Genomic DNA, 11256 nt, shown 5'->3' on the forward strand with positions numbered 1-11256 from the left:
GTTTTTTTTTTGGGAAGAGGTATTTGAGGTGATTGGTGAATGGGTGAAGGAGAGAGAGTGGTAGGGTAGGTGGGGATTCTGTGGGGTCCACAGATCCTGAGGTGTCAAGGATATCTCATCCCTGCACCAATTGGCGTGCAAAACGCCCCTTGTTGCCAAACCTGGCGTTAAACGCCGGGCTGGTGCCCTTTTCTGGTGTTTAACGCCAGCTCCTTGCCCATTCCTGGCGTTAAACGCCAGTCTGGTGCCCATTTCTGGCGTTAAATGCCCAGAATGGTGCCAGACTGGGAGTTAAACGCCCATTTGCTGGCCTTACTGGCATTTAAACGCCAGCAAGCTTTTCCTCCAGGGTGTGCTGTTTTTTTCTCTGTTTTTCATTCTGTTTTTGCTTTTTCAATTATTTTTGTGACTTCACATGATCATCAACCTACAGAAAACATAAAATAACAATGGAAAATAGATAGATATAACATTGGGTTGCCTCCCAACAAGCGCTTCTTTAATGTCAGTAGCTTGACAGTGGGCTCTCATGGAGCCTCACAGATGTTCAGAGCAATGTTGGAACCTCCCAACACCAAACTTAGAGTTTGACTGTGGGGGCTCTGTTTGACTCTGTATTGAGAGAAGCTCTTCATGCTTCCTCTCCATGGTGACAGAGGGATATCCTTGAGCTTTAAACACAAGGGAGTCTTCATTCACTTGAATGATCAATTCTCCTCTGTCAACATCTATCACAACTTTTGCTGTGGCTAGGAAGGGTCTGCCAAGGATGATAGATTCATCCATGCACTTCCCAGTCTCTAGGACTATGAAATCAGCAGGGATGTAGTGATCTCCAACCTTTACCAAGACATCCTCTACAAGTCCATAAGCTTGTTTCTTTGAATTGTCTGCCATCACTAGTGAGATTCTTGCAGCTTGTACCTCAATGATTCCTAGCTTCTCCATCACAGAGAGAGGCATGAGGTTTATGCTTGATCCTAGGTCACACAGAGCCTTCTCAAAGGTCATGGTGCCTATGGTACAAGGGATTGAGAACTTTCCATGGTCCTGTCTCTTTTGAGGTAATCTCTGCCTAGTCAAGTTATCCAGTTCTTTGATGAGAAATGGAGGTTCATTCTCCCAAGTCTCATTACCAAATAACTTGTCATTTTGCTTCATGATTGCTCCAAGGTACTTAGCAACTTGCTCTTCAGTAACATTTTCATCCTCTTCAGAGGAAGAATACTCTTCAGAGCTCATGAATGGCAGAAGTAAATTCAATGGAATCTCTATGGTCTCAGAATGAGCCTTAGATTCCCATGGTTCCTCATTAGGTAACTCCATCGAGGTCAGTGGGCGTCCATTGAGGTCTTCCTCAGTGGGAATCACTGCCTCTTCCTCCTCTCCAAATTCGGCCATGTTGATGGCTTTGCACTCTCCTTTTGGATTCTCTTCTGTATTGCTTGGTAGAGTACTAGGAGGGAGTTCAGTAACTTTCTTACTCAGCTGACCCACTTGTGCCTCTAAATTTCTAATGGAGGACCTTGTTTCAGTCATGAAACTTTGAGTGGTTTTAATTAGATCAGAGACCATGGTTGCTAAGTCAGAGTGGCTCTGCTTAAAATTCTCTGTCTGTTGCTGAGAAGATGATGAAAAAGGCTTGCCGTTGCTAAACCTGTTTCTTCCACTATTATTGTTGTTAAAACCTTGTTGAGGTCTCTGTTGATCCTTCCATAAGAGATTTGGATGATTTCTCCATGAAGGATTGTAGGTGTTTCCATAGGGTTCTCCCATGTAATTCACCTCTTCCATAGATGGGTTCTCAGGATCATAAGCTTCTTCTTCAGATGAAGCGTCCTTAGTACTGCCTGGTACAACTTGCATTCCAGACAGGCTTTGAGAAATCATATTGACTTGCTGAGTCAATATTTTGTTCTGAGCCAATATGGCATTCAGAGTATCAATCTCAAGAATTCCTTTCTTCTGATTTGTCCCATTATTCACAGGATTCCTTTCAGAAGTGTACATGAATTGGTTATTTGCAACCATTTCAATGAGTTCTTGAGCTTCTGTATGCGTCTTCTTTAGATGAAGAGATCCTCCAGCAGAGCTATCCAATGACATCTTGGATAGTTCAGACAGACCATCATAGAAAATACCTATGATGCTACATTCTGAAAGCATGTCAGAAGGGCACCTTCTGATCAATTGCTTGTATCTTTCCCAAGCTTCATAGAGGGATTCACCTTCCTTCTATCTGAAGGTTTGGACTTCCACTCTAAGCTTCCTCAATTTTTGAGGTGGAAGGAATTTTGCCAAGAAGGCATTGACTAGCTTTTCCCAAGAGTTCAGGCTTTCCTTAGGTTGTGAGTCCAACCATATCCTAGCTCTGTCTCTTACAGCAAAAGGGAATAGCATAAGTCTATAGACTTCAGGGTAAACCCCATTGGTCTTGGCAGTGTCATAGATTTGCAAGAATTCAGCTAAAAACTGATGAGGATCTTCCAATGGAAGTCCATGAAACTTGCAGTTCTGTTGCATTAGAGAAACTAATTGAGGCTTCAGCTCAAAGTTGTTTGCTCCAATGGCAGGGATTGAGATGCTTCTCCCATAGAAGTCGGGAGTAGGTGCAGTAAAGTCACCAAGCACCTTCCTTGCATTGTTGGCATTGTTGTTGTTCTCGGCTGCCATATCTTCTTCTAGTTTGAAGATTTCTGTTAGGTCCTCTTCAGAGGGTTGTGCCTTAGCTTCTCTTAGCTTTCGCTTCAAGGACCTTTCAGGTTTAGGGTCAGCGTCAACAAGAATGCCTTTGTCTTTGCTCCTGCTCATATGAAAGAGAAGAGAACAAGAAAGTATGGAATCCTCTATGTCACAGTATAGAGATTCCTTGAGGTGTCAGAGGAAAAGAAGAATAGAAGGAGGAGGTAGAAAGAGAAGAATTCGAACTTATCAAGAGGGATAGAGTTCGAATTATTGATAGTGGAGGAGTGTTAGTCCTTAAATAGAAGGATGTGAGAAGAGGGAAAGAATTTTCGAAAATAAATTAAAAAGATTTTGAAATTAGAAATAAAAAAGATATGATTGAAAACTATTTTGAAAAAGATGTGATTAAGAAGATATGATTGAAAAGGTGTGGTTTTAAACAGATATGATTGAAAAATAGTTAAAAAAAGATTTGATTTTTAAAATTAATGACTTGGCTAACAAGAAATTTAAAAGATATGATTCAGACATTAAACCTTTCTTAACAGAAAAGGCAACACACTTGAAAGTTTTGAATCAAATCATTAATTGTTAGCAAGTATTTTTGAAAATGGAAAGAAATTGATTTTGAAAATATATGATTGAAAAGATATGATTTGAAAAAGATTTGATTTTGAAAAATTATGAAAACTTGAAAAAAATGTGCATTAAAACCAAAATCTTCCCTCTTGTGTCATCCTGGCATTAGACGCCCAGAATGGTATCCATTCTGGCGTTTAACGCCCAAAATGCTACCCTTTTAGGCGTTAAACGCCCAGCCAGGTACTATGGCTAGCGTTTAAACGCCAGTTTTCCTTCTTCACTGGGCGTTTTGAACGCCCAACTTTTTCTGTGTGATTCATCTGCTGTATGTTCTGAATCTTCAATTCTCTGTATTATTGACTTGAAAAGACACAATTTTTGAAAAAAATTTTGAATTTTAATGATGAGAAATGATCAAAATGCAACTAAACATGAAAACTAAATTCAAATAAACAATGCATGCAAGACACCAAACTTAGAAGTTTGTATACTAAGGACTATAACAATATGAAAATGCATGTGAAAAACAACAAAACACACAAGACAAGAGAATTTAAAGATCAGAGCAAGGAAATCATCAAGAACTTCTTGAAGATTAATGAAGAACACAATGCATGTAACTTTCGAAAATTAGAAGAATAAAGACATGCAATTGACACCAAACTTAAAATGAGACACTAGACTCAAACAAGAAACATAAAATATTTTTGATTTTATGATTTTACAAATTTTTTTTGTCCTTTTTTTTTCGAAAATTGAGTGGAAAAGAAAAAATAAGGGTTCAAAATTCTTAATGAGAATTCCAGGAATCATTGCAATGCTAGTCTAAGACTCCGGTCCAGGAATTAGACATGGCTTCACAGCCAGCCAAGCTTTCAGTGAAAGCTCCGGTCCAAAACATTAGACATGGCCAATGGCCAGCCAAGCTTTAGCAGATCAATGCTAACAACAGCAAAATTGATAGGAATCAACAAGCTCTTGTGATGATAAATTGAAACCTCGGTCCAATAAGATTAGACATGGCTTCACAGCCAGCCAGACTTCAACAAATCATCATGAAACTCTAGAATTCATTCTTAAAAACTCTGAAGAACAAAATAGAAAATCTTTTTTGTATTTTTTGAAAATTTTTTCGAAAAATAAAAAGGAAAAGTACCTAATCTAAGCAACAAGATGAACCGTCAGTTGTCCAAACTCGAACAATCCCCGGCAACGGCGCCAAAAACTTGGTATGCGAAATTGATGTTCGTTCATTCGTTCAATCCCCGGCAACGGCGCCAAAAACTTGGTACGCACAATTGTAATCTCAACTCTTTATCACAACTAACCAGCAAGTGCACTGGGTCGTCCAAGTAATAAACCTTACGTGAGTAAGGGTCGATCCCACGGAGATTGTTGGTATGAAGCAAGCTATGGTCATCTTGTAAATCTCAGTCAGGCGGATTCAAATGGTTATGGAGGATGAATGATTAAAAGATAAATAAAACATAAAATAAAGATAGAGATACTTATGTAATTCATTGGTGAGAATTTCAGATAAGCGTATGAAGATGCTTTGTCCCTTCCGTCTCTCTGCTTTCCTACTGTCTTTATCCAATCCTTCTTACTCCTTTCCATGGCAAGCTGTATGTTGGGCATCACTGTTGTCAGTGGCTACAATCCTGTCCTCTCAGTGAAAATGTTCAACGCACTCTGTCACAGCACGGCTATTCATCTGTCGGTTCTCGATCATGTCGGAATAGAATCCAGTGATTCTTTTGCGCCTGTCACTAACACCCCACAATCACGAGTTTGAAGCTCGTCACAGTCATTCAATCCTTGAATCCTACTCAGAATACCACAGACAAGGTTTAGACCTTCCGCATTCTCAAGAATGCCGCCATCAATTCTAGCTTATACCACGAAGATTCTGATTAAGGAATCCAAGAGATAAACACTCAATCGAAGGTAGAACGGAGGTGGTTGTCAGGCACACGTTCATAGGTGAGAATGATGATGAGTGTCACGGATCATCTCATTCATCAAGTTGAAGAACAAGTGATATCTTAGAACAAGAATAAGCTGAATTGAATAGAAGAACAATAGTAATTGCATTAATACTCGAGGTACAGCAGAGCTCCACACCTTAATCTATGGTGTGTAAAAACTCTACCGTTGAAAATACATAAGAACAAGGTCTAGGCATGGCCGTGAGGCCAGCCCCCAAAACGTGATCTAAGATAGCATAAGACTACTCAAAGATTCAAAGTATGAAAACACAATAGCAAAAGGTCCTATTTATAGAAAACTAGTAGCCTAGGGTTACAGAAATCAGTAATTAATGCAGAAATCTTCTTCCGGGCCCACTTGGTGTGTGCTTGGGCTGAGCATTGAAGCATTTTTATGTAGAGACTTTTCTTGGAGTTAAACGCCAGCTTTTGTGCCAGTTTGGGCATTTAACTTCAGCTTTTATGCCAGTTTTGGAGTTAAACGCCAGAATTCTTGAGCTGTCTTTGAACGCCTGTTTGGGCCATCAAATCTCAGGAAAAGTATGGACTATTATATATTGCTGGAAAGCCCAAGATGTCTACTTTCCAACGCAATTGAGAGCGCGCCAATTGGGCTTCTGTAGCTCCGGAGAATCCACTTTGAGTGCAGGGAGGTCAGAATCCAACAGCATCTGCAGTCCTTTTTCAGCCTCTGAATCAGATTTTTGCTCAGGTCCCTCAATTTCAGCCAGAAAATACCTGAAATCATAGAAAAACATACAAACTCATAGTAAAGTCCAGAAGAGTGATTTTTATTTAAAAACTAATAAAAACATAATAAAAACTTACTAAAACATGCTAAAAATATACTAAAAATAATGCGAAAAAGCGTATAAATTATCCGCTCATCAAATATTACAACAGAACTATTTTGGGAAAAATTGGCAACATAATTGGAAAAATGTTGAAAATTGACTCTAATACAGCAGAAGTCTCAAGAGAAAAGTTTGCGAGAATCTGTGTGGAAGTTGATTTAGACAAGCCCTTAGTGTCACAATACCAAATCAATGGAATTAATCATACTATTGAGTATGAGGGGCTGCACCAAGTCTGCTTCAAGTGTGGAAGAGTGGGACATGAAAAGGAGGACTGTTTGAAGAAAAAAAAACTCAGGTAGCCATGAATCAGGGTAATGCAGTAGCTATTGAACCAATGCAAGAGGTAGAAGAAAGGGGCAATGTGGTCCAACAAAAAATAACAAGGACAAAGAGGTAATTTCTGAAACAACAGTAGGCTTTGGGCCATGGATGTTGGTTCAACATCCTACACGTGGCAGAAGAAATACGAAAGCAGGGGAGGGTACAAGTAGTGGGGGAATGGTGGAGGAAAAAGACAGGTTAGTGGAGGGAATACCAGATTTGATGTACTGCAAAATGAAGAGGTAGAGAATGAGAATGTTCCAACGGAAGGAGAGAAGCTAATCCAGAAGGAATATGACCTAGGCAAAAAGGAGCGTGCTACTTAAAGAATTTCTAACCTGACCCACTATGCTGATACCCGCAATACAACCAAACCCATTTTAAGCCCAAAAACCCAGAACAACAACTCTGCAACCCAAAAAGTCCAACTTATATAGAAAAAAACACAACCAACAACAGTTAATCAAAATATACCTGCTCCTAGCCCATTTTTAATTTCATCCCCTTCCTCTAACCTGAATCTTCACTTAGATCCAAGACCATATCCACAACAATCAATACTACTAGCTTATCCCAACGAAAAACCCACTTCCAAAGGAATTGGAAGGACCAGACCCCAGATAGCCCACTCCTAACAAAGGTTATTAATGAAACACCATTGTCAACCTCTCAAATGGAGGAACCTCCTGATCCGAAGCAAACAGAAATTGAATCTTTAGATCCAGATGCTCTCTCGGAGGCTATGGGAAAAGTGGAGAGAATAGAAGAGAAGCAGGCTGAAAGGCAAAATGCTAACATGCAGATGGAAGAAACTCTCTAATAAGGAGAGGAGATGCAATGTAATTAGTTTGTCTCTGTCTTTTGTAGCAGGATTCATGTATAGATGTCACTTTTCTTTCTGCTCCTCTAGTGTTATTATGATCATTTTAGCCTGGAATATTAGAGGGATTGCGAATCAAGCTTTAATTCGCACCCTTAAAGAAATTGTCAGACAGAAAAAACCTCTTATAGTGTTGCTGTATGAAACTCGATGTAGTGGAAGCAAAGCTAAGGAGGTAGTTAGAGACCTGGGTTTTATATATTCTTATCGGGAAGAAGCTGCAGGTTTCAGTGGAGGAATTGGGTGCTTTGGAATAATGATTCCCTTATGATTAATATAAATGAGTCTTATTATCAATTTGTTCATATGGAGTTAACTGAGCTTGGTCACAGGCCATGGCGTTAACTGCAGTCTATGCTAGTCCACAAGAAACTCTAAGAAGAGACCTGTGGGAGAAGTTATTTGATTTGGCTCAAAACATGGGAAGACCTTGGATGTTGGTGGGCGATTTTAATGACATAGCTTATGAGTATGAAAAGAAAGGGGGAGCTTGGGTTGATACAAATGCTTGTCGAAGATTTCAGAATTGGGTGAATAAATATAATTTGGTGGACTTAGAATATGTGGGGTCCAAATTCACGTGGAAAGGTGCTCAGCGTGAGGGTATGGAGAGAGTCTTTAAAAGACTAGATAGAGCACTTGCGAATATAGATTGGAGGAGGGATTTTGGGGATGCTAGAGTTGAAGTCTTACCCAGGGTGAATTCTGACCATCACCCTATCTTGGTCAGACTAAAGCCGGAGAGATTGGATTTGGGAGATAAGCCTTTTAGATTTGAAATTATATGGAGAACTCACCATTCTTTCAAAGATTTCCTTAATTCAGCTTGGAAGTGGGACTTTCCTCTTTCCATGGCTATAAAGGACATCATCGAAAAACTCCAAAAATGGAACAAAGACGTGTTTGGAAACCTCTTCAGAAGAAAAAGAAGAATTCTTAACAGAATTGCAGGAATACAAAATGCTCATTCCTATGGCTGCAACCCCTTTTTAGATGATCTGGAAAAGGAACTGTCAAGAGAGTTGGCGACTATTTTAGACCAAGAGAAGCTGTTATTGTTGCAAAATTCAAGACAACAATGGATAGTAGACGGCGATATAAACACTCATTTCTACCATACCAAGACAACCATGAGACGGAGGAAAAATAGAATAGTTAAGTTAAGAAAGGGAGATGGAACTTGGAACGAAGATGCTGAAGAAGTCAAATCTGCAGCTACGGAATTCTTCCATAATCTATATAAAAAAGAGTGCCCAGACCACGCCTCTTTAGAAACAGATCTAACCTACCCCCCTACGGAAGAACATCACAGATTAGCGCTTTCACATCCCCCTACCAGCATTAAAATCTATAAGGCACTTAACAGCATAGGTTCTTTGAAGGCACCGGGGGAAGATGGATTCCCAGCTTATTTTTTTAAAGATAACTGGGATCTTATCAAAGTCTCATTCACATCTTGCATCCGTTTTTTGTGGAACCAACCCAGTGATATAAAAAGTATCAATCAAACTCTCATCTCTCTCATACCTAAGGTCCAATGTCCTGAATTTATAACCAAGCAAGTTTTGTACCTGGACGTGTCATCCATGGCAATGTCATCATTGCTAAAGAGATTAACCATCATATGAGAAGGCTGAAAGGAAAGAAAAAGTTCATAGCGATCAAAATTGATTTCAAAAAAGCTTATGACAGGCTTAGGTGGAGTTTTATTGAAGATTGTTTGGAAGAATTTGGGTTAACAAGCCACTTTAAACAATTAATAATGAAATGCATAACTTCAGTAGAATACAAGCTATTATAGAATGGCTGCCAAACTGAAGCTTTCCTCCCTACAAGAGGAATCAGGCAGGGAGACCCTATGTCACCCTACCTGTTCATAATAACTATGAAAAAATTTTCTCACATGATAGAGGAAGAAGTGACAAAAGAAAATTGGATCCCTGTCAAAGCAGGGAGGGAAGGGCCCCTTATATCTCACCTTCTATTTGCAGACGACCTTATCTTGTTTGCAGATGCTTCCAAAAACCAATTGAAGAAACTCCTGGACACATTGAATAGATTCTGCCAGGCATCTGGACTGAAAGTTAATACAACAAAATCATCAATAATCTTCTCAAGAAATATTGAACATGATCTAAAAGAAGATATCACTAGATGCAGTGGGTACAACCAGCTAGAAAACATAGGGAAATATCTTGGAGCCATGATAACAAATGACAAAGTTAAAAAGGAGAATTACAGAGGAGCTATAGAAAGAATAAAGAATAAATTGAGTCGCTGGAAAGCTAATTGCCTCACCTTTGTAGGGAGAATAACTCTTGCACAGTCGATTATTTTACCTTCCCTAAATTATGAGATGATGCATAGTCAACTGCCAAAAGGAATATGTCAAGAAGTGGAGAAATTAGAGAAACAATTTATATGGGGTAATAAACAAGGAGAGAGAAAATTTCATAGTGTGGGATAGAATATAATTTGCAAACCAAAAAGAAATGGTGGATTGGGTTTTTGAAAACTAACCTGGATGAACGAAGCACTTCTGACAAAATAGTGTTGGAGGCTTCTAACAGAAAAGCATGCGAGATGGGCTCAAGTGATCTATGGTAAATATGGCAGAGGTAATAATCTTCTGCAAAAGATTGAGTGCAAAGCAGCAGACTCTGGGCTGTGGAAGAGCATAGTGAAGATTCGGGAAAGGTTCAAGCAGAATATCTCATATGCTGTTGGAGATGGAACTTCTATAAAAAATCTGGCATGATAGCTGGGTTAAAGGAGAACAAGCATTAATCAATAAAGTTATCAATCCAATCCCACCAAACCTCCAAAATCTCACAGTAGCGGAAGCTATTAATCAAGAACAAGAATGGGATCTACCTTTTTTAAGAAGATTCTTGCCTAAAAATATTGTTCATCAAATCCACGCCATTCACCCGCCTGTGGATGAATTAGGGGAAGATAGGATCCTATGGAACCTATCACAAAGTAGAGAATTCTCTGCGGCATCCATGTATCACAAAATTGCTAACCAACCTGAGACTTGGGATCAAATTTGAATGATGATATGGAGATGGAAAGGACCCCAAAAACTAAAGTGTCTTGCTTGGATGTTAACCCATAAAAAATTAATGACAGCAGAAAGAAGGAGTAGGATTTTTGGAACATCCCCTTTTTGTCATAGATGCTATGGTACAGTTGAGGATTACACACATATTTTGAGAGACTACCCGGCAGCTTCGATGGTTTGGACCCAGATAATCCCTCTCACCTCCATAACTTCTTTAGAGCTTCCTTCGAGGTTTGGCTCAGATGGGATCTCTCTTCTGAAATCGGGCGCCATAACCAAATTCCTTGGATAACACAATTCCTAACCACTTGTTGGTGGTTATGGAAATAGAGAAATAAGGAAATTTTTTAACCCCATTTTTAGAGACCTCTAAATCAGCTTCTTGTGATTAAGTCATATGGGAAAGCTATTTTAGAAGCTTTCAGAAAGGAAGAGATAATAAAGCCTGTGGAAAGAAGAATAGAACTCAATGTCGCTTGGGTTTTCCCTCCCAATAGCACCTGGATGAAATTAAATACTAATGGGGCTTCAAATAGGAATCTAGAAAATGCAACTTGTGGAGGATTAATTAGAAACGAACTGGGAAGTGAAAGAGCCTAGCAGCGGAAATGACACAAATGTCCAACCCAAGAACAATATGGAAACACTCACAACACAATATGGCAGCAACTATAACAAGCAAATATAGCAAGTAAAGCAATAATAAGAACACCGAGATTTTAACGTTGAAAACCCCCTCAATGTGAGAGGTAAAAACCACGAGTCGTCCAGAATAATGAAATAGCTCTACTATAATCAAATGAGGTATAAGAGAGTCTCAAACAAAGCACAAAAAAGTACATATAACCAGCCAAAACATCAAAGCACTAAAGCTTACAA

General features: G+C 39.2%; 1 protein-coding gene and 1 non-coding gene across 2 annotated transcripts; both read left to right on the top strand.

Moving 5' to 3' along the window:
- The first annotated feature begins 2160 nt into the window (after window positions 1-2160).
- Window positions 2161-2268, top strand: LOC112753525 (small nucleolar RNA R71). Its single transcript, XR_003177910.1, has one exon. It is a non-coding gene; the product is annotated as a small nucleolar RNA R71 (small nucleolar RNA).
- A 5380-nt stretch (window positions 2269-7648) lies between these two features.
- Window positions 7649-8941, top strand: LOC114925356 (uncharacterized). The gene has a single exon (XM_029292957.1). It carries the CDS (start codon window positions 7649-7651, stop codon window positions 8939-8941), a length of 1293 nt encoding a protein of 430 aa, XP_029148790.1.
- The last annotated feature ends 2315 nt before the right edge of the window (window positions 8942-11256 follow it).

Source organism: Arachis hypogaea, chromosome 15, assembly GCF_003086295.3.
Source record: "Arachis hypogaea cultivar Tifrunner chromosome 15, arahy.Tifrunner.gnm2.J5K5, whole genome shotgun sequence".
NCBI classification, from domain to species: domain Eukaryota; kingdom Viridiplantae; phylum Streptophyta; class Magnoliopsida; order Fabales; family Fabaceae; genus Arachis; species Arachis hypogaea.